We start from the raw sequence: 24,928 nt of genomic DNA on the forward strand, positions 1-24,928 counted from the left end.
ACTGATTAAACAGCAGTGTGGGAGAGAATAGACATGTTATATGTCATGAAGGCTAACTCAGAGCAAAAAAAGTTTATTCTACAATAGAACATTGGAGGAGTAAATGCAATTAAAATGTAAACAAGAAATTGTAAACAAGAAATAGCATCCCTCTCTCTTTACTTGACTAGTAAATAGTCTGTACAAACTACATAGATATCAAAGGTTTCATATATGTACACAGCCAACATAATATCAAAATATATTTTATTCTGGACCTCTTTCAGATCTGATTCAAATTACAGTTGTCAAAGCAATACAATGCAAAGGGAAACCGCAACAACAACAACAACAACAAAAATGTGCCTAGAAAGGATAAAAGGGTCATTGGGGACAAATCATTGTGATGTGGAACCAAAGTACATCGTGAGTGTAATTATCATGGTCCAGGACAGCAGAGAACATCTGGATCAGTCTTCCTTACACAAGAATCATGAAAACTGAACAAGAACGTTCTTTAACGCGTACAAAAACTGTCATGGGCTGGTTTACACTTTTACAACAGTTTTAAAGTTAACTGGATAACTAAAGAAATGATGCAGACATTTTAATCCAGTGCTATAGGTAGGCTCACAGAATTAGACCCAAAGGATTTGCCAAAATCAAAATGAGAACATCATAGCTACAATGTCAAAGTCAGGAAAGAAGGAAATTGCTTCTGTATTTAGGGGTCACAGAGCCACAAAACGCAGTCTGTGTTTGCTTTTAATGAGATGGATAAGTACATCGGACTTAGATACAACATGCAGAATGTTTTCTTGAACTTATGCAGAAACTCCAAAGAAAACATCGTAAAACAGCTTACTAGGAAAAAAAAAAAAAAGATGCCCTAGTTATTCACCCTGCTTCAACACTGTCAACGTAAAGGCAGAAATAAAGAATGCTATTAATACTTGAGAACTACTGATATAAGACATCAAATTTCTAAATCAGTGTATTAAAAAAGTGAACACTTTCTCTTTTTTCTCTCTCTTCTACATTTAACTAGAATCATGTTAAAAAAATTGATATTGAATGTGACACTTCAGAGCTACTACCGGAAGGAGTAATTCATGACCTCCCTACCCTCCTTCCATCCCTGCTGATTCAGAAGGAAAAACAAACAAAAACAAACAAACAAAAAACCAACCAGGGTCTCTTGTAGATTTGCTGCTATTCCCCAAAATGTTGGCATTTGCTGCCATGCCACAATGTTGGTCCACTGAAATAGAATTTCTGTGGAAACAGTCAACAGTAATTCACCAAATGCCAGTACCACCCTTAGCATGTGAGAATAAATGCAGGTTCCATAGAAATGTACAATGTGCTTAAGAAGATGAAAACGGTTTTGAAAAGAGTAAACAGCACTGCATTTGAGATTATTTTTCTGCTTACCTAGTTAAAATTTAACATTTTTGCTCACATAAGGACAGTCATTTGTGATTCCTTTAAATAGCAAAAATGCATACTCCTCTTCGGGCCTCTATGCAATAATAGTTTACATTACTCTTAACAAAATCATTCTACATAAACAGATAGCTCCTTAAAAATAGTACTCTCTCATTAAATCTAATTTGACAGAAAGAAGTCTAAGGAAAAAAGGAGTGCTTTATAAGTGAAAAAGTACAAATCTTTGGCCTTTCTCTTGACATTTTTATATGTCAAAAAGCAAAAAACCTTCATGTATTTCAATCTAATAATTACTTTTTGCACCATAATTTGTTTTTTACACCACAAAAGGAGGCACTTTCAGTATCTGTAAAAGGTGTTTAATCCTAAAACATACTTACCTAGAGAATTATTAGTTAAAACAGAATTCAATATACTCTAAAATCTAGTAGGAAATTAAAAGTTACCACTTCTGAAAGTCATTCGAAAGTCAATGATGGTACCTGATCAAGGACAGAAATGGGGACTGGAACAAACAGAAGACCGTATGGGACTTCCTACACGGAGGAGGGAAAGAAAGATATTCCTTTATGAAGTTTAAGAGTGACAGCTGCTCTTTCTTTATTCTACTTTAATCAAAGAGTACTCTAGTCATTCAAGTTTTCCTTTCTGTTTTTCCTTATAAGTTTGTTACAGTAGCTTATACAACGATATACAACGAAAACGACAGAAAATCTACCGGAATCCGTTGATCTTCAGGAATAAGTTCTCAGAAAAAAAAGGAAGGAAAAACGAGCCAAGAACCTCAAATACAGAATTGTGCAGGCCGTGAAACTTGGTCTCCTACAATCGAGTTACTGCTCAGGTTGGGGGCGATCTCACTCCTGTCTGTCGGAGCAGCACCGTGGCACAGCAGCAGCAATGACGCTGTCGGGAACAGCAGCAAAATCAACTGGACGCTCATAAAGGACCCAAGCCTACAGAACGGACGCCTTTCCCCAAGGGCCCCCCTGAAAAGACCCAAGACTTCAGGATAAAGCTCTGTATTTACCATCTTTTATATGTCCTATTGTGGCTATTATGCTTAAGTAAAATAGCTAACGATTAAAAAAAAGAAAGAAAGAAAAGGTGACAATACCGTCAAAATGCAGCTGTCTACTTGGGCAGCTATCCTGCAGAACGTCTTGACTATCTTTTAATCAGCTGGGGGGGAAAAGTCAATAACTGTATGCAAATGAATAAATTGTCCGTATCAAAATACAAAAGTACTATCAATAATCACCTCTGACTTTCAGATTTAAATTCAGTGCAATTGACAGATGCATCACTAAAGGAAAATGCAGCTTAAATCTACTCAAAACATTTGTGTCTATTCCTGGGAGCACATTTAAAAATTATTGCACAGATTTTTAAATTTTTATTTATTTTTTTTTTAAACAACAACAGAGGTCAACCACAGATGTGGACCTCTAGCAATAAAAGCAGGATTTCAAGTGCCAGATACTCAGCATATTAGGTTTCCTACATAAGTCACAGGGTAATAGTTCTAAATATCTATAATGTGATCCAAAACCCTAAAAACAGCTGGCACAAAACCATCATGAGTGACTGCCTCTCTGGATGTAAATTTTTAAAAATATTATTACAGTATCATAGTCCCCACTAACAATAACTGGGGTACATATAACAATGTATTGTGAAATTAAGTGTATTTATTCTCTTTACCAATAGCAAATGCTATCCTACCTTAGTAAAACCAAGACTTGCTTCAATCAATGCTGTTTTGTAAAAATAGCAAAACAACAACTGCTGAAAATCAAAGCTGCGTTACTTGGGTTAAATCGGTTTCTACTTCCACTTAAAACATAGGTTAAAATTTTAGTAGTAAAGGCCTCAAAATAATTAGTGACGGAAATAGTGTTATAAATTTGTTAAGCTTAATAATAAGCAATTCCTTAATTAAAATCTTTGCAATATAAATTTGACAACTATTCTCTTCAAAACTGACACTTGTGGATACTTACATTAATCATGACAAACCCTGTTAGTCACACATATAAACACAGCCCCATGCTATCATTTGCAAATTCTGTGTATTTTAATTTTTAGTTGCATGAACACAAGAGGTTTGCTCTGAAACCTATTATCTTTCAGAAAATACTTGATATTATAAGCAGAGTAAAAGACATGATATAGTAGTGATTACGGAGAAAAAAAAATAGCAGCTTAAATCTATCCGTATTTGAAAAAAATGTAGTCACGAGTACCACGAATGCAGAATCAGAGCAGCAGGGAGGTTAGTGCAATTACACTTTCTTTTTTAAATTCTGAATCACTGCTATTTAAAAACATCTTGAAGCAAGTCTTTTGTTTTAAAGATTGTTTTTAAACTAAGGTAGCAAACATTTTGCCGTGTAATGGCAGTGTTATATGCCGTTATCTTGCTTTGTATAAAGAAAAACAACATGAGAGATTTTTAATACTGGAGTTTGGTTACATTACATATTTAAGCTTCTACACAGAATGATGGACACTTTGAGAAGCTAATCCTTATCCAGAAACATTTTAATCTCTTAAAAAACAAAGCAAAACAAACAAATAAACAAACAACAAAAAAAAAACCCCAAACCTACTTTGCTCCTTTTCACAATAGTGCACATTTTAACCATAATTTAGTTATGGCTACAAAACATCAGAAGATTTTTTTTTTTATGCATCTTCTCTATGGTATTTAAAAAAAAAAAATTGTGCCCTTCTAGTCTTTAATTGGCAGAAATATGTCCCAAAAAAGAAACTATTGCATTTAAGCCACATCACCAAAAAAGAACAAAAAAAAACCCCCAAAAACAACAAAACAAAACAAACAAAACAAAACAAAAAAACAGAGCATAATATCCTTTTACTGATGTGTCTTACAGATTGACATGACCAAAAGTCATATGTTTTCATTCAATTTCCAATTCCCCCTTCCACAACATGCACCAATTGAATATATGCTCTGGGAGCCATAAAATGTACCAAACATCTATCTCTTCAAAAGAATGCATTAAAATATTTTTAAGAATTTTTTGTTTAAAAGGTGAAAAAAATATAAACAAGAAACTGATTCACTCCCTTACTTCATGCATCCATAAACTAAACCGAAAACAAAGTTTAAAAGCGAGAACAAACTACTGCTGCAAGTTTTTGTAAGTCCATTTTCTCTGTACATACAAACTGCTCAACTACTGAAGGGAAAAAAGAATATAATCCATGGTGTCTTCTGATTCAAAGGGGAAAAACAAGGCTGTCATTAGTATCCAAAAACTGGTACACATATGGGCTGCTTTTATAACGCATATTTCTTTCTCTCTTCTGTTTTTCATATCCCAAACTTCTAAATGCTATTTTAGGGGCACAGCAGATTAGATTCCAGCACTTGGTGAACAGAATTCACAAGCTGTGACAAAATTCTGTCATCTTCAGGGTGCAATTTTGTTTATATACACTGTATGTATATATTTCTTTTAGATTTGGCTGTAGTGGACTGGCCATGGTTCAAGTGGGACTATAGCAGTACATGGGTCAGGGACAGTCATTTTGGCTATGTACACATTCATAGTCGGTCCATGGCTTCCAACTAGTAGCGCTATTTCCGAAGGTCTAATACACAAACCTGTAAGAAATTAAAATAATCAACCAGTGTGTTAAGAATTTCATTGTACATTTTTAGTTTAACGTTTCTATAGTACAGTTTGAAATCTATTTTTACTTCCGAGTTCACGAAACTGGTAAAGCAGCAGTAATCATAGCGCTGGGCACTTAACCAACAGAAATCAGACAAATCATCTAAGAGATGGAGGAAATCACCATGGGCTAACACTACAAAGAAAGAACCACGGCTAAAATTTTGAAGATCTACTCTCCGTTAATTAAAAAACAGAAAAAATATGCTCAAGATAGACCATTTCCTATCTTCTGGGCCTAAATGAAAGAGAACTCAGATTATATTAAGCTACAGCTTCAGAAAGCAGCTAATGGGTAATACCCCCTCCATTTTCCCTTTGCCTTCAGAGCTTTGGAAGCCAAAACTAGTTTTGGCTATAAAGAGTTGGCCAATCTCATCCTGAAAGTCTCTCAGTATCACTCATTCCTCAATGCAGGACTCAACTGCCTCTACTCCCCCCCCTTCCCTGGGCCACCAACACTCTTCTGCAGGGAAGACAAGGTAGAAAAAGGAATTAAAAATTCAAATCTCTCTCAGAGTGGTATTCTTCTATGCTCGATTTCACTAATGAAGGTTTACATTAAAAATAACTATCCATTTCTTGGTTATGAAGATACTCTTTTGGCAAACACAGCCTATATTTTGTTTTTATTATTTGAATGAAATAAACAAGAAAAATATACAAACTCCAGTAAAAAAGATCAATGCCATAAAACTTATTTTGAAAAGACTTCTGTAGTCACAACCACAATAAGCCACATTTATTTACTACGCTTACACACCACCCACCCCCTTGGAAACACTTCAGGATACTTACTGAACCATCTGATGCACTGGCTCCAACTTTGTCTCCTGCTGCATTCCAGCAAACTTCAAAAATTCCACCTGTTCCCCTATAGCTGTGAACTAAAGCACCTGTCTAAAAAAATGAAAAAACAGATTCTTAAAAATGAGAACATATATTATTATAATTCCAAATATTGAGGTAAAATATTATATGGCATTATTTCTAGCAATCAGAGATGGAATTCAGCTTTGACTCCAAAATAAATTAGAAGTTTCGAAACACCAGAAATGTGATGATAGTCCTATAAAATAACACTTGCCTGCACTCAATAGATCTCTCTCTCTCTCTCACACACACTCTCTGTTTCTCCAGTACTGACAACCATGTGGCCTCGTTGATACAGTCAACAGTGGAGTAAACATTCAATGTATGACCTGAAATAAACTGTTGTTGTTGCTGTTGAAGGGTGCATGAGTCTGGCTAACATTTAGAGAGATAAAATGAAGTCAGAATTTCTTTGATTAAACATCCTAGGGGCGCCTGGGTGGCGCAGTCGTTAAGCGTCTGCCTTCGGCTCAGGGCGTGATCCCGGCGTTATGGGATCGAGCCCCACATCAGGCTCTTCCGCTAGGAGCCTGCTTCTTCCTCTCCCACTCCCCCTGCTTGTGTTCCCTCTCTCACTGGCTGTCTCTATCTCTGTCGGATAAATAAATAAAATCTTTAAAAAAAAAACACAAAAAAAAACATCCTAAAGAGAAAGCACAATAAACTAGTAAAGACAATTCCAATTCCAATGTAAGTCTGTGAGTTACTCTATATTTACTGAGAAGCCCCTAAGCTAAAAGAGATTAAAAAAAAAAAAAAAAAAAAGGAAACCAAAATTATTCAGTTACCCACTGAACAATTAAAACTCAGTAAAAAAAAACATATTCTCCTAGGAAACCAGTCATTAAACAGGGCAAAGATCAGAGGCTCTGCTGTGAGGAATTGGAAAACAATGAAAAATATGCTTCTGGTGTTCTGCCCTGACAAAGCAGAGAAGTATCTCTCAGCTTTACGATAACCTAAAAAGGTCAAACTAGACGTAGCAGGTCTACCTAAAAACAACATGGCAGTAAGACATGTACCTTGTAAATACCTCCTCAGACAGCCAATCCTAATTTAATTACTAAGCCAGAAGTGTCTTTTCCCTTGCTTTCCTCTTCAAAGTCATCCTGCTAATATTGCAGAAACCACAGGTGCACTGCTACAGCTGACCGCATCAGACAGGTTCGACTGTTTTCTTCCCTCTACCTCAAGTTTCTTACAATATAAAAGATTCATGGAAGTGTGAGTATAGTAGTCTCGAGTATATTTCCATGGTTAATTAAGAGAAAGGAGTGGCACCAACAAAATCTAAAGTCTGTTGATGCACAGGAAGTAAAATCTACAGGACAGAAAGCTTTGGGGTTTAAAAAAATCCAACTTTCTTTCCAAAGCACTTACCAATTTCTAAGCTCAAATCAGGCTATAACTGAACCCAAACAGCATGGTCTACAAGCTAGAGCCCTAACATTAACAAAGGCCAATGGATTAACAGCACTGCTCAAATCTGTGTATGTGTGTTCAGACCAGACTTCAACAACTGACCTTGAAATGCTTAGGTAACGTATCATATGGACGATAATCCAAGTGACGAAAGAAAAAACGGGATTTATATATGACAAAGAGACAATGACCGCACCAACAGCTCACTAGATGCATTTTACTATTTTCAAACTTAAAAAAGTAAAATGATATTTTCTGATACACAATAGTGATACATCTAAATAGTATGGATAGTTGTTCAAATGCCCCTAAGAGCCTACCAGTATCCTCCATTAGAATCCTACACTTCTATACCCAAATTTCATTTGAATTCATTTTTTTCACAATGGAGCAAATAAGTGACTGAAAATGTATACAACACGCAGATTGTATACAACACAGTACGATCTATAGATTGTACTTAGAAAGTCTCTGCTATTCAATCACAAAACAAAAAGATTAAAGGAAAGTCAAGGGGAAACCAAAAACTATTAAAACTAATACGAGAGCTCAGAGAGGTGGATGGATTCAGTCTCAATGTGCCAGAATTCGCGATGTTCCAACCACAAGCAACAACCAGTAAGTAAAAGGAATATATTTTTAAAAAGACGTCATTCATGGTTAGCAATAATATCCATTAGGCACTTCAGAATAAATCAAGAAAAAAGACCTTCATAAAGAAATTATAAAACTTTAATGAAGGGAGAAGAAAGACTTAATCAGGGGATCCATAAAGTTAGTTATTAAAACTATGCTAATGGTGCAGGTATATACAATGTCTATCAATGCAGGACAAGTGAATCTAATGAATAAACCACAATAAGAACGTGATATATGAAAGAAGTGGCACTATGAGACAGCAAAGGGGTAAATAAGTGTTGGACAACTGGCTATCCATTAGAAATATAAAATTAGATCTCTACCTCAGATCATACATATAAAAACCAATTCTAAGGGGGTTAAAAATATAAATTAAAAAAAAAACAGTGAGAGTATAAAAATGAAAGAATCTTAATACTTTCATACACAAAAAATGTCAGGAAGAATGAAAGAGAAACTAATAAAAATAGTTACTCATAGGGAATCAAGAAAAAATGGGAGCTCCAAGACTTCCCAGTGTACACCTCTTTAACGTTTACAGGGGAACATCTGAATGCCTAACTTGATTAAAAATGATACTTGAGAATGAGGATTTATGCAAGAGTCTGACCAATTACGATGACCAGGTATACAAAGAGAAAGAGCTCACAGTAACGGACTATGGGTGTGCTACAACCACCCAAGAAGGGGTCACCGACGGGGTGGGGCAGTCAAGCCACTGCTATTAAAAAAACAGTATGTGGAGCATAAACGCTAAAAAGGTGAGAAGATGAAACAAAGCAACTGGCTAATCTCTCCATTTTTAGGAAACGATCTCTCTATAGTACTATCCCTAAAAAGGTAGTACAGTTTTAAGTTTATTCCTGATGAATCGCTGTGTTCAGCCAGAAAATCTTGTCCTTTAGCACAATCTATTAACTGCTCACATATAGCTCCTTCAAAGACACGGCTTTTAGAAAATCAAGAAACTACATCATTTATCTAAAAGTGCATCTCAAATTCTCACATTTTAGGTCAGTAAACTTGAAAAAAAATAAAACAAGAATCTAAATTTATTCCTAAATTCTGGTCTACATTAGGAAAATGTAACTTCGATTCACTTCAGTCTTTCCTTGGCTGTAAATTAAAAAAAAAGTACTCACTTAAAAACTAGGATTGAACTAATGTCGCAAAAGGAATGACAACCAAAAGAGAAAAGAGAATTTCTATAGGCAAGTGCTTCTTGGTAACTATGAAAGCAGGTGATGAGTTAAATAACTGAGACATACCTGTGTGTTCCAGATGTGCACACATTTGTCAAAAGAACCACTTGCCAGGTACCTGCCATCAGGACTGAAAGCCACACTGTACACAGGCTCTTGGTGTTTTGTCAAAGTATGGATGCAAATTCCTCGGTCTACGTCCCATAATCTAACAGTAGAATCGAAGGATGCACTGACAAAGGAGGAAACAAAATGACTCCATAAGTAATGAAATACTCCCATGCCCCACCACCAATCTATAATATTCAGCCATTTCTAGTAGCTAGCCACAAATTCCTTATGAGATGCAGACTGGGCTGTTAGGAAGCAAGTGTTCTGGAAGCAAAGCTATACAGGAGAAAAGGCAGCTTAAGAGCACCTCCGAGTCCCTGAACTAAAAAAACAAAATAAGCTGAATTCATGGTATTCCTTGGCTCTTTAAATTATTCTTTTACACTGACTGATCCATGGTTTTGAACAATGTATTGACTATATTTTTAATATTATTTTTTTTAATGCTGAAGAAACTTTATTGCACTATGCCTCGATTACTTGAGTTTTTAATCAATATTTGATATCATCAATAAATATTTGATAACTCAAGATATAAAAATCCATGATGGACTGAAATAAGAATAAAACTCCAAGTTTAAATATTCCCATCAAAAAAACATTCCTTGCAGGATACATTCCCATTTCATGGAATCTTTCCTAACTCTGTCATATTTATTAGAAGCTTTTTGTGTAGAAGACTCATAAAGGAAAGAGTAAAACAGAAATATTACCTTGCTAACATAAGGTTGGCATTTGGATTATTTGTCCCCGGCCCTGTTGGACTCCATTTGATAGTATAAATTTCTTTATTATGGGCTTGCAAATCATGGACACAACTGTCCTGTTTCATACTCCATATCTGAGCAAAACAGAAAAATGTATGTAGTCATATTTTCCCATACAAAGGATACATTTAAAATACTAATGTGCCAATCTAAAATATAAGCAGTATAACCAGACAATGATTAGTGATCAAGGGAATTATTTGCAAAGAAATTAAAATGTAGAATATATTTAATATTTCTCTCTCTTCTAAAAATGACAAATTAGCTTTAAGTCCTCTCCAAATGTTCACTATTCTGAGGCTTCAAGACTGAATTAGCTGTAGTTCAAAGATTAACTTCGAGAGCTTCAGACGGTACAAACTTCAACATTTAGTAAGTCCCTTGGGTAACGATCCTAAAATGTTGAAGGCATTAGTTTCGACACTGTCCCTTAATTAAAGGATGTAGATTATAAATTCCTTTCAGGATTTAGAATCAGAAAACATTCTGTAACAGAGAAGGGCAAATACGCAAGCAACATGCAAATAACACATTCCTGTATGACACTAAGGTGCAGGCAACAAAAACAAAACCAAAAAGCCAAATGGAACTATATAAATAAAAAGCTTCTGAGCAGCAAGGGTAACAATAAAGTAAAGAGGCAACTGACAGAATGGGAGAACACACATGCAAACCATATATCTATATATAAATAAAGGGTTAATTTTGAAAATATAAGAGGAACTCCTACAACTCAATAGCAAAAACCCTAATAATCCAATTTGAAAATGGGCAACTGATGTGAACAGACCTTTCTTCCAAGAAGATATACAAATGCCCAACGGGTACATGAAAAGATGCTCAATGTCACTAGCCATCAGGGAAATGCAAATCAAAACTACAATGAGATATCATTTCACATCTATTAGGATGGCTATTATAAAATAAAAACGACAATAAACGTTGACAAGGACGTGGAGAAATTAGACCACTTGTTACACTGCTGGTGGGAACGCAAAGCATTAGCTGCTATGAAAAACAGTATGCACGATACTCAAAAAAATAAAAACAGAACTACCATATTATCCAGCAATCCCGCCTCTGCGTATTTATCTAAAAGAACTAAAATCAGAATCTTAAAAATATATTTGCACTCCCTGTTCACTGCAGCATTAGTCACAGAAGTTAAGACACAGAAACAACCTAAGTGTCCATCAATGGATGAATGGATAAAGAAAATAAGGTATTACGTACAATATAATGTATGTAATACATTTATCATTCAGCCTTAAAAAAAAGGAATTCCTGAACTATGCAACAACATGGATGAATCTGAAGGACAAATACTGCACGGCCCCATTTATATGAGGTATCTAAAACTCACAGAAGCCAAGAAAAGAATGGTAGCTGCCAGAGGCTGAGGAGAAGAGATTAGGAGGACCAGCTAATCGACAAGTGTAAAATTTCAGCTCTACAGATCTACAATATTGTGCCCATAGATAACAATACTGCGCTGTACACTTAAAAATCTGATAAAAAAAGATGTCACGGTAAGTTTTCTTACCATAATAAAAGCTCAGAAAAATGACTCATACAGAACCAATCATGAAAAATGACAAAGCAATAATTAAAGTTAAAATGATGAGTAGAGAATAGCCTTGCTTGAGTTGAAAACACATGTGTATAGAGGTTTAAAATTAATATTATTTCTCAGCAAAAACCAAGAAAAACCTATACTGGAGTATTTCTGGCAAAATCATTCCATAAAGACATGGGGGTAAATCTTGCCAAACACAAACACATATCAAAACCCAACTGCCAGCAACAAAAAAAACCCCCGCAAAAATCAGGTGTGTTTCCCATGTCTGCAATGTACCAATAAGAGATAACGAAGCAAACCCATCATGTTTTTGGATCCTAGACATTTATAACTCCATGTAAATAAGCCCCCAAAATACGTTTCAAAACTTATTTCATTTGACCTTTCAATAGCATTGCCACTGTTAACTCCCATCCATCACCTCCCTTGGAACATTCTTCTCTGAACACTCTTTTTCCATTTGGGTCATTCCTTCTCAGTTTCTTTTTGGAAGCTCGTTCCTCTTGAGCTGGCAATTTCTGGGAGTTTCTTAAGACTTTCTATTTCTAAGGTTCCCCTCTTTTCTTACTCTGTCCTCTCTCCCTACACAGCTTCATCCGAGCCCATGGCTTTGAATGACCACCCACCTGCAGAGAAGTCCCAAATGTTTCTGCCAAGGGCAGAGTTCTTCTCGGAGCATCAGGCCCCCCTAGCACCTCCACCTGCACGGCTCGATCACCGCGCAGGCTTCGCAGGATCTTCTGACTCATGTTCCTTGTTCTCAGAATTTGGCTCCACTATACAGTATCGACCCATCCCGTGTCTGCTTTAAAAATCTGACCTTTCATTATTGTTAGGACGAAAAGCTAACACTTTCTAGTTCAAACTTATCTAACTGCAACTCAGTAGACTCTCCAGCCACCGGCCTTCTTTCATTTCCGCTTATGTGCCACACTCTGTTCCAAAAGCTTTTCATTTTATGACTGCAACGCGCACGCATGCAAAGTAAACCCAGAGACAAAAGCATTAAGAGAAGCCTTTGTAGTAGCGATGTTTGCCAGGGGGCCCAGGCTTGAGAAAACTGATAACTAGAAACACAGGAGGTATTTAAGGAAAAAACCCCACCAGGTTACCAAGGTTACATTTAGTCTGTTGACAGGAGGAAAAGCAGTTTTCTCTCATGATTCCTCCATCTGCAAGGGTCACCACATCTGCAGCCCTTGGCATTGCAGCGTCAAGATAAAATTATTTTCAGGAGAGTTACTATGTTGCAGGAAAGGGCTCAAAACTTCATTAATATTGGAGATTAGTACTAGGCTGTTCTTTATCTCAAAATGTTTTTTCTCTAAACGTGATGTGCACAGGTGCAAGGTGTTAGTTTTGCTTTTAGTCACACTGACAAGAAAAACATAAATCCATGTCGAGCTGCCGAGCTGGCGTGTGTCAACGAGGCTCCCTCACCAGCTAAGCAATTCTCTGCTACATATCTGCTTCCCAGCAAGGATGATACACATTCACACCACAAAATCAAATTAATATAGTTCACAGAATTTCAGCAAAATCCACGAATGCTACAAAGACCTGTTACTTATTAGTCAAATTTTTACATGTGCAAATAAACTTTAATTGAATCCGTATATGACCTTCTAGAAGTGAAGACAATTAAGACAGCAGGTTTTGTAGCACAATTCCTATCACTCTTTTAAATAGAATTTATTTGCTATATTTAAACACTTGAAATACTTCACAAAATAAAATATAAAAAACAATGATTAAGTACTAAAAAGTAGAGTAAATCCTGACCCAGGTTTAAGCATTCAATGAACTGTAAGACAGACATTCTAAATAATCTAAAAACGGCCAGAACAGTCATTCTTCATGACACCTCCACTGCATGTCTCCCCACTCCTCGAATTACCTTCAAAGTCATGTCATCAGAACAGGAGGCCAGAAGATTGCCAGTTGGGTCCCATTTGATAGCATTTACTTCATTCTAAAAATAACAGTAAATATTCACATTTTCATTTTATAGACTGGGTTGCTCTTTGGATGTTAAACATACATACTGCAAAGCCACTCTGTAATATTACTTATTCATAATAACCACTTTGCGGGGGGGAGGCTACTCACCGTATGTCCCTGGAATGTTTTAATAGGTCTGTCTTGTCCTAGTTTACAGACATGTATGCACATATCTGTGCTACAAGAAGCAAAGGTGTTGTTGCTCTGCCAGTCAACATCCAGTGCTGGTGCTGGAAAGAAAAAGCACTGAGTCTGCATTCATTCCACACGGACTGAAATCTCGGAGCTTGGGCTTTACGCCACGCTTGGACATTAAGTATGCTGATAGGAACTTGAGCATTTTACTTTATAATTTTTACGTTAGTAATAGAATTTTTAAAAATGAAGGCATCTAAATATCACAAATGAATCCATTTCAGTTCAGTTGTCTCTCTGTGAGACAAAGCCTAACAGAAAGTAACACAGGAGATCAGGGTTCCTGAGAGCTTGCTCTATAAATTACTAGCACTGGCTTCTTGGTATCGTGTTTGTAAACACTTAAAAGTGATGTTATACTTCCTTTTATTTCTAAAATACTCTTGAGTGTTCAATAGACAAGGGGGCTTGGTTCCTCCACTCCCTAACCGCTGGGCCCCAAGCAAGTCATTTAACCTCCATGATATTTTCCTCATCTAAAAAAGGATAAAACCTTTAAGCTTAATACACACAAGGATATTGTGAAGATCAAGTGAGATGATGTGTGTGAAAAGTACCTTGTAAATTACAAGTTAGACAAATGTTATGCTGAATTATTTCCAAATCACTCAACTGATAAGTGGAATATTGCATATGATCGCAAATACATTTTCTTCTAAGTGATTCTTGTCAGACACCGCTTAAAACCTACGTCATTGAATTTAAAACCTCAGACGCCCAAAAACTGGCTGGCTATTAATAGTTATTTCAGCTCTGATATGACTGGAGAGTCTTTCTTTTCATTTCCCCCTGCTGCAAGGTGCAAAGGCTCTCTATAATTAGTAATGCAGATTAAGGTAACGATAGCAAGTAACTGGGTTAAGCAATAGGAGCACACAAAAAACACTGGGTTGAGAGCAGTGTTCATTAGCCAGGAGTAGTTTTCACGTTTCATTCGGCTGGGGGTGGGGATCACAAGATGACACATGATCAAAAGAGGACCTATGAATGTGAACATCATACAAAACTCAGATTTTAGTGTCCTAATAAAATTTTATTAAAACCCAGACAAGTTCATTTGGTTACATATTATCATGGCTGTTTTGCACTACAAGGGCAGACCAGACTGGCTCCCATAGAGATTCTACAGCTTATACAGCCCAAAAAGGTTGTGTTCTGGCCCTTTACAGAACAAGTTTACCATTCAGAGTAAACACTTAGAGACGAGGAGGAAGTTAAAGTGAAGCTGTATAAAGCATTTAATACAATATTCAGAACTTGTGTCTATGGGAAAGAAAAAACAAACCCATTTCCTTGTCGTATGTATATGTGCATAATAGTAACTGGCTATCTTTACACCAAGCATATTACGAATAGGAGTTCTGACCACTGTTAGACTGATGAGCCAAGCGAGCAGAGCGAAGCGCAGGTTATATTCTACTGCTGTTGTAAGGCAGTATGACTTCAGAGGTGTCTGCTCTCCCTCCTTCGCAGACCCTCTTTTACCTGTGCTGTGTCTAATTCCCAGTTTCTGAGTGCTTTGGTGCTAAGGTCTCCTGTGGTCAACTTCTTCAGAGAACTGCCCTGTTCTAATGCTGACTCCAACACCCTCCCCCCAAAAGATGGCTAGTACCCAATGGCTGGTGGTATGTAGTTGGGTTTGGGGGAGAAAGGAGATTATTCAAAAATCTAGCGTGTGGCTAAAGATGAGAAAAACTCCAAGGTGTAATAAACACTCCAAAGCCCTGCCTGGATCAGGCTGAGGCTGGGCCCTCTTCCCCATCCTGATCCCTACAGTTCCTCACTTGTTTCCCCTGAGAGTGTTTCCTTAATAAATTGCGTCACTCAAATGCTTGGCTCAAGGTCTGCTTCTGGGAGAATCCAACTTAAATCAGCCAGTAAACAAAAATACAGGCTAACTTTGATGAGCACTATGTATGAATTCTGCTGTCTGTGCACATCGCATCATCTTAGATGCATGTCGATGACGGTCCTGTTCATTGTCTGCTTGCTCTCAGGGCCATTCCTAACCACACTCTGTCCTGCTATGCTCTACACACAGCAGGTGGACTCTTGCAAATGACATACCCCAGGCTCCAGTGTCTATCGGTTTCCAGATGGATTCATACAGTGGGAGACACTGTTACCAGCCCAACGGCAAGAGAAACAGAAGACAGGCGATTTTGCTCTCATCTCTCTTTCAAGGCTGGGTGGCTGGCAATGGCAACCGTTACTCCAAGGTGCCTGTTCTGGCCAGGCAGTCTGGTTTCTCCAGTTCTAAGTCCCACTGGGCAGCTGGATCCTGCCTTCTCTATCGTCTTAAGTTTTTTGCAGTTGTTACACTCTGGGATACCTCACAGTCCTCTGGTTTTCACTCTTCCAACACCTCTGCAACTATTTCCTTGTACTAACTTCCCCTTGTGGACTACCTGGTTTAGATTCTGTTTTCGTGCCTGGAATCTACACTTTCGTTTTGACATTAAGTACTATTACATAAGATATCATTTCAAAAATAATTTTAACAAAATGTTTGATAACTAATTGGTTCTAGTGTTAAGTGCTGGGGGGAAAAAAGCCTGGAAAATCTAATACACTTAGAAAACAATTAAAAGTATAATAAAATGCTACAAAGAATGCCAAGAACCTGTCCTGATGTATTAGGATGTTAATTTGATGCAGAGCTGTCTGCAAAATAGGAGATGGGAGGCTGAGAAAATAGGAAGTGGCATTCAAACAAATACACCCTTGGGTTCAGAACAAAACAAAAACCATATGACCAAGTAAAGCTCCCTGGGAGAAGCTGGGGAATGCTGCAACATGAGTTGTATGATTTATGCTTTGTGATACACCTGGCTCATAAAATACAATGGTTATAAAATTGGTATAATCTAAGAACACCTACCTTCTTCCTTCTTGTTTACTCCTAAAATAAAAGGAGTCTAGGTGATGCAAATTCTTTAGGAAAGAAATACATCTCTATGGGGCCCCTGGCTGGCTCAGCTGGAAGAGCACAAGACTCTTGATCTTGGGGTTCTGAGTTCGAGCCCCGTGATGGGTGTAGAGATTACTTAATAAGTAAACTTAAAAAAAAAAAAAAGAAATACATCTCACAACAAAATGCATTTTTATGTAAGTGATATGTGAGAGATGTGTTCATTACTACTGATCTCATTTTATACATGATAAAAGAGACTAAGAAAAGTTAATTAACTTGCCTAGGGCTACACAATCTTTTAAAATCTTGGAGCTAAGATTAAAATTTGTGTGTCCTGCAAGTTTTGATACATTTTCGTTACTCCCTCCAACCTTCATAATTTAGAAGGTAACGAATGAACTGAACCTATGCAGCAAGGAGAGAAGGCCATTTATCAGTCATCCGCATTTTTTGGAAACAGCTTTACTGAAATATAGATCACATACTGTGAAATTCATCCATTTAAAGTGAACAATTCAATGGGTTTGGACATATTTTATTATTAATTTTTAAATACGGTGGTCCTATATAACATAAAATACCCTTTTATTAAGTGTACAATCAGTGGTATTAATTATGTTCACAAGGCTGTGCAACCACCACTATTTTCACACTTTCTCATCACCCCAAACAAACAGAAACTCCACAGCCATTAAGCAATAACTCCCCATTTCCCCCTCGCCCACTCCTGAGAACCTCTAATCTTTACTTTCTGTCTCTATGAATGTGCCTGTTCTAGATAGTTAATAAGTAAAATCATACTACTTGTCCCTCTGTGTGTGCTTTACTCCACTTAGCATAATGCGTACAAGGTTCACTAATGTTGCAGCATGTGTCAGACCTTCATTCCTCTTCATGGCTGAGTAATAATTGTACGTGTAGACCACATTTTGTTTATTATTCATTTGTCTGTTGATGGACACTGGATTGTTTCCACCTTTTGGCTACTGTGAATAATGCTGCTATGAACACTGACAAGAATCTGTTCAAGTCCCGGCTTCCAAGTCTTTTGGATATATACCGAGGTGTAGAATTGCTGGATCATAATATGGTAATTCTATATTTAGCTTTTTGAGGAACTGTCATACTATTTTCCACAGTGAGTGACTGTACCATTTTACAAACCTACTAGTGAAGTAGAAGGGCCCTAAGGTCTCCATATCCTCATGAACATTATTACTTCTTCTGGCCATACTAACAGGTATGAAATGGCCACTTACTATAACTTATCTGTAGGGATGCCTGGGTGGCTCAGTCATTAAGCATCTGCCTTCGGCTCAGGGCGTGATCCCGGCATTATGGGATCGAGCCCCACGTCAGGTTCCTACGCTGGGAGCCTGCTTCTTCCTCTCCCACTCCCCCTGCTTGTGTTCCCTCTCTCGCTGGCTGTCTCTCTGTCAAATAAATAATAAAATCTTAAAAAAAAATAACTTATCTGTAATCATAATTTATGCTTTATGAAAGAGTATATATGGGAGACAATTTAGCACAGCAATTAAAATATGGTAATTTAAAAAACATTATAGACTTCTATTTCTGGTCAAGATGACCAAATTACCTCCTGCCTAAAACAACCAGAAAGCTTACAAAATATGAGATAACAATTCAAGACAGTGGTTCCTGAGACAATGGGAACCAACAATCAATGTGCCCTTTATAACTGCCCAAGCTTACAACTTGGGGGAAAAGAAGTCCAGGTCTTGGTATAGGGAAGAGGAATCTCTCTAGGAAGAGATCAATGAATTTCCTGAACTCAAAGAGACAAAGCTGAGAATCTAGGAGACCAAGGCAGCTGGAATTCATAGTACAGATTACCAGAAAGGAGAGAGCTATGCAGACAGAGGTGTCACTTAGTGGTAATTACAAGTAAATTTATACCACTAAATATCCATATTACAAAAGTAGAAAGGTCTCAAATCAGTGACCTCAACTTCCACATCAAGCAAATAGGAAAAAAAGAGCAAATCAGATTGACACTGAAAACATGATACATAAAAGAACAAATAAATAATTTATGGAACTCATCAACATTAATAACTCCTGATCTTCGAGGGATACTGTTGTTTTGTTTTCTTTTCCTTGAAATAGAGTTGACATACAGGGATACTTTTAAAACAATGCAAAGACGAGCCAGAGACTATAAGACAGCATATGTAAATACCTCATAAACTTGTGTTCAGAATACATAAAGAACTCACAACACTCAATAGAAAGAAAACAATAAATTAAAGATCCAAAGATTTGATCAGATACTTCACCAAGTAAGACCTACAGATGGTAAATAGCACATGACAGGATGCTCAACATCACTGGTCATTAGGAAATGCAAATTAAACCACAATGGGATACCAATACCCACTTATTAGAGTGGCTCCAATTAACGACACTGACCACTTATCAAGTGCTGGCCAGGACATGCAGGGACGAGAATATCCAATGCTGGTGAAAATGTAAACCAGTATGGAAAATGTAAGCTTTGGAAAAACAATTCAGGAGTTTATTAACAAGTTAAACATATACCTCCCATATAATTCAGCTATTCTAGTCTTAGACAGTTGCATGGGAGAAATGAAAGCACAAGTCCACACAAAAAACTTGTACATGAATATTGATAGCAGTTTTATTTATAACAGCCCAAAAAACTGGAAACAACCCAAATTTGCCTCAACAGGTAAATGGATAAACACACTGTGGTGTATCCACACGAGGAACTGAAGTGAATGCAAAACAACTTCTCAGAGTGAAAGACACCAGACCAACAAAGTATGATTCCATTTACATAATGTAAACTAATTTCTGGTGTGGAAAGACCATGGGTGGTTGTCTAGGGATGAAGGGGAGAGATCACAAACGGGCAGGAGGCAACCTCTGGAACTAACAGGTGTATTTATTGTCTGAAGTGTGTGACAGGTTAGGTGGTATATACATGTCAAAACATACCAACGTGCACAATTTAAGTATGTATAGCCCATTTTATGACAATTATATCTCAATAAAGCTGTTTTAAAAAACAAAAAGCATGGCAAGAAAATATATCCTGGGGAAAAGGCTTATTTACTTGTAAAATGACTTCAATACCATGGAGCTCATCAGGTTGTAGTCAGGACTAAATGGGATCATGTATACCAAGAGCACCGTCTCGAACACAAAGGTGGTCTTCCTTAAACAGTAGCTAGTACCACTACCAAACCTCAAGAGAACTCTACCTGGGTAAGGACTAGAAACAAAGGTGCACGTAAACAGGTAAACAAAAACTGATGTGTAAATGCCTATTAACGTGGTAAGTTTTAATCAGCCTGAACTGTCCCCATGATGCTTGCACAATGATGTTACCCAGATACCACGCAGCAGTCATTTTGTACCTCATCTGGCTTGTTTAGTCACACTAAACAGAAAAAGACAAAAAGCCAGAATGTCAGAAGCTGTTTCAGTTTTAAAGGTGATGCTGTGCCACTGGCTATTTGTGAAAAGGATATTACCAAAAATTGGAAAATATTTAGTCAGCCTTCAAAACTCTTCCCAACGACAACAAAATCCTTAACAAAGCAGTGAAATCAGGTAGTCCTACAACTACTGCTCTAACTTAGCTGACCCCTAAGCAGGACAGGGGTCAGGGCCCTTCCACGTGCAGTTGAAATTCCGTACTGCACTTTTTTTTTTTTTTTTAAAGATTTTATTTATTTATTTGACAGAGATAGAGACAGCCAGCGAGAGAGGGAACACAGGCAGGGGGAGTGGGAGAGGAAGAAGCAGGCTCATAGCGGAGGAGCCTGATGTGGGGCTCGATCCCATAACGCCGGGATCACGCCCTGAGCCGAAGGCAGACGCTTAACCGCTGTGCCACCCAGGCGCCCCGTACTGCACTTTTGATTCCCCCAAAACTTAACTACTAATAGCTTATTGTCAACTGGAAGCCTTACCATGAACAGAAACAGTCAATTAACAGTCAATTTTGTATGTTATATGAATTTTATACTGTATTCATATAATAAAGTAAGCTACAGAAACCAATAAAAAAGAACATAAATTTAGAGTATTGCAATTGTATGTATTGAATAAAAAGCCACATATGTAAGTGGATCTGCACAGTTCAAACCTATGTTGTTCAAGGGTCAACTGTAGTTATTAGGCATCTTGTTCTAGTTTAATAATTATCATCAGGAAACTCCCCGAGAACAGCATCAACAGAAAGCAGGTACTAAAACCCAGCTGTCTCTACTCATCAGGTTGTATACCCTGGTGCATGCATGGCTCTATATCAAGGAGAAAGGAACACACTATTGGGGAGGGCCGGAATTATTGTATTTAAGTATCAAATTATTTTTTAAAAGAGAAACCCACTTAAAGCACCAAAGTTCCAACAATGCTGGGAAAGCCTCTTTTTTAATTTCATGTACACAGGAGGACTGATTTAGAAACAGGAGTCCAAAATGAGAAATAACAACACCTAAATTGTATGAGTTTATAAACTTTATACAGTATTTCCATATATACATTATTTGGTTTTATCCTCATAACACATAGATATAATTATTAGCCTTCATTTACAGATAGAGAAAATGAGGCTCAGAAAGGTTAAATGACTTGCTCAGTGTTAAAGCTTGTGAAGTGGGGTGGAAGTGCCATTCAAACTTAGATCTCCTGATTCCAAGATCTATGCTCCTACCATTAGATAATACCAACCTAATTGCACTAGGCTGCAAATGATTTTTTAATGGTACATTTCACAGAAAATGTTTGATGATCCCCTGACAATTAACAATCTGAAAGTCATGGAACATCAACTCCTCAAAGGACTAGTAACAAGATTGATATTTGATATTTCAAGATTTTAAATGAATGATATGCTTTCAAAAGTTTAATTAGAAAAACAGAAGGAAGCACCAGTTCTCATGTAAATTGTGAAGGTTTACCTGAATGAAAGGGAAACTGTTGCTTGGCTTCACCGGTATGTGCGTCCCAAATAATCGTAGTCTGAGATTGGAAAGAAAAGAAAAATGTATTAAGAGGTTAAACGAAGCTCATCGTAGGTGCATAAATTAGATGCTAACTATGTTAGAGCAATAGGAAATGTCAGAGTGAATTTAACTTTAAACATTTACTTATCCCCAATAGTACAACGAGGGTACACTACCTCCATTCTGAGGGGGAAAATGACTACTAAGTAGCTGCATTTTCCCCTGGTGAGTTTTCATCAGTCAGCTCACTTCAAGTAACTATTAGTTGTCTACAAAACACCCGACATTATATTATATTGCTTAAGACTCAATTGCAATAACGTATTTAATGTAATTTTTTTTTTTTTTTTTAGCTATTAGGAGGCAAATTCTTGGTTAATAAAGTCACCAACCAATTTTTAATAGTAAGATTTTTAAAGATCACATTTACACACACAGGCAGCTTGAATTTTGACGATATGTAAAACAGTGTCTTGTATATTATATCCAAGTAGACACATAAATCTGGATGGATATATTCACAATTCCTTTAAACACCCTCCCATCATTAGTTTTGTAACTCTGGGGATGTAAAGTATCACACAGTGGCACTGGTTATTAATAGGACTTTTCCCTCCTGCTCCTGGCCTCTTTTATTTTTCTTCCTTTTTTTCCTCTGTACTTTCATTTCTGACAACTCGCTCAGTTAACAAACATATGAGCATATGCTTTCCTGGATTAAAATCATCTTAGACCTATATTCATTTTGGGAGGTGTGGTAGAGGGGATGATCTAAGAAGACAAAAGAGCAAGGAGGCTGTATTTTTAACCTACCCATATTGCCCGGCCTAGTTTAGTGGAAAAAGCCGCAAAGACCCTGCATTTTTTTACATTTTCAATTAGCACCAGGAGCTCGGCAAATAGATTGGCTCTAAGATTTCTCATGGAATCACTCCGGACCTATTTTCACGGCTGAGATAAACTAGAAACTAAGGAAAGAAAGCAGAGTATGGGAGGTATGACACCCACTATTCCAGTAAAGATGAGTGGTCACAAAGATAATTGGCATTCTGATGAGTAAATTGAGGAAGGAGCTGACAGAAAACTCTAAGAGCATTTCCATTATCAACATGAATTTGTACCTGAATTTCCCATATACGAATGTTTTATTGTTGATATGAACAGCAGGAGAAAACATTATTTTCAGTTATATTCTGTAACACACTAACCTTTATAAAACTTAGTTTAACGTTCTTTTACCTTGTCTACTCCAGCACTTAGGATGAAATTTCCTTTCTTATTCCACTTTAATGCAAATATAGGGCCTTTATGCTGCCCCAAGGTGCTAGCAAGGTTACCTAACATTCAAAAAGAAAAACATTAAAATTACTTCAAGCTTTATAATTTAGATCAATAACAACATATAAAAAGAAAAATGCTTCATTTACCATCTTTAGTCCATATTCTGGCAAATCCATCGTATGAACCAGTTGCTAGAAGTGTACCTTCACTCTGTCAGAGAAACACACTTCCTTCAATTATATAATCCAGAAAGAGCACTTTATTGTTATTTGACTATTTCACGTTTAAGCCCTAGGAAGAGCAGATCTTGACATTCTCTGCTTCAAAATTTGGGAACGCTACCAAAGACCTACAAAACACCCTTCACTGCTATGAAGTTAGTATTTAATCAGCATCTAGTCTGTGTGGAAGCCTTATATCCAAATCTCAAGAATGGCAGGAACTACTCTGGCTGGACCAGGACCAACACCACCCTTACTCATGCTAATGTCTACAGCATTCTTCCAGATGCACATGACTCAAGATGGGAGCAGGGGTGCAGACTAGGAAGGACCCCAAAATCATAATCTAATAATGATTTAATAGAATAAAAAGCAAAACTGGCTAAAACATTTTGTTATGATTAGAAGACTTTATATGGTCCTCCCTCTAAATCTTTTACTGTCTAAATGAAGCTTGTATTGTGTGTGAACCAAATAATATTGCTGTTTCAGGTGATCAGATACTTAAATATCATTGAATGTTTCTTTCCTTTGTTAATTCTTTCTCAATATGAAATCCTTACCAATTAAAAAAAAAAAAAGCCAGAAAGGAGTGTAGTCTGACTTTATAGTTAATGAAGTGAGTACAATTGCCTGGAACTACTTTACCGTGAGGAGAAATCCATACCAATTTCTCTAATCTTATATTCCCTTTCTGTGCCTGGCCTTGATGAATCGTACAACAGGAGGACAGATCTATGGAAGTGCGAGTTACAGAGTGCATTCAACAGACTACTGCTGGGATCAGTAAACACTACTGAAGACAGAGAACAAAATCCTGCCTTCCTCAGTGCTTTTGTGATGTTTTTTTGGAAAGGGAACTGAAAACAAGATTGCCCTTTCCAGACCTCTCAAGCCACTTAACTATGCAGGTAAGTGAAAAACAGATGCTGGTACTAGGGGTTGTAGACTCAGTACTGACAGAATTTGGTTCTATCTGAGGAAGAAAGAGCCACGTTGAAACCAACAGCAAAAGCTAATTTCCAGACTCCGCACAATGGGAAGTTTCCTTTAAACTACTGAACCCCAAATGTCTTAGTTCATGGACCACCACAGTAGGAAAAGAATACTTGAAAGATCAGATATCTCACAGACTCTTGCTTTAGTCATGGAAAAGAACCATTAATCAAGGATAATGTTTCCCCTTTTAGCGGAAGATTCAAGTCCACAGTGAATAATATATGTCTGAAAAGCCCACACTTCTAGAAACTGTAACCTGCAGTTGAGAATCACCAAGCTCAGCAAACAAACATTTGTTACCCGTCCTTTTCAGTGTAACCTGTAAATTTCATTAAGTTAACATATGGTTTCTGAGCCAAACAGCATATCAAAGTGATAAGGCCTTTGACTTAAGATATAATAAAGTCCCATATATTGAGAAGATAATTCTTAGTCCTGACCCTACAACCAAACAATACCGTGGCATGCTAAACCTCTTTCTCATCTTTGTAATTTTTACTCTCACTGGAGGGAAAGAGTAAATACGTTGCTGGAAATTTTGTAAGGGAACACTAAAAAAACAAACAAAAACAAAAACAAACAAAACCTAGCTATT

The 24,928-nt window shown here is 37.0% G+C and overlaps 1 protein-coding gene across 11 annotated transcripts in view; it reads right to left on the reverse strand.

Annotated features, from left to right (window-relative positions):
* Positions 1-229: 229 nt before the first annotated feature.
* The window catches only part of TBL1XR1 (TBL1X/Y related 1), a 171,030-nt gene continuing 146,331 nt past the window's right edge, over positions 230-24,928 (reverse strand). For all 11 annotated transcript variants that reach the window (XM_057306827.1, XM_026498416.4, XM_044383996.3 and 8 more), the window contains 9 exons: positions 23,260-23,323; positions 23,072-23,169; positions 21,788-21,848; positions 13,835-13,956; positions 13,623-13,697; positions 10,093-10,220; positions 9,335-9,500; positions 5,931-6,032; positions 230-5,062 (listed from right to left, as the gene is read on the reverse strand). In XM_057306827.1, the coding sequence (XP_057162810.1) occupies positions 5,036-5,062; positions 5,931-6,032; positions 9,335-9,500; positions 10,093-10,220; positions 13,623-13,697; positions 13,835-13,956; positions 21,788-21,848; positions 23,072-23,169; positions 23,260-23,323 (843 nt within the window). In that variant the 3' untranslated portion in view covers positions 230-5,035. The remainder of the gene's footprint in view (positions 5,063-5,930; positions 6,033-9,334; positions 9,501-10,092; positions 10,221-13,622; positions 13,698-13,834; positions 13,957-21,787; positions 21,849-23,071; positions 23,170-23,259; positions 23,324-24,928) is intronic.

The sequence above is a fragment of the Ursus arctos genome, unplaced genomic scaffold (genome assembly GCF_023065955.2).
Source record: "Ursus arctos isolate Adak ecotype North America unplaced genomic scaffold, UrsArc2.0 scaffold_4, whole genome shotgun sequence".
In the NCBI taxonomy this organism is placed as follows: domain Eukaryota; kingdom Metazoa; phylum Chordata; class Mammalia; order Carnivora; family Ursidae; genus Ursus; species Ursus arctos.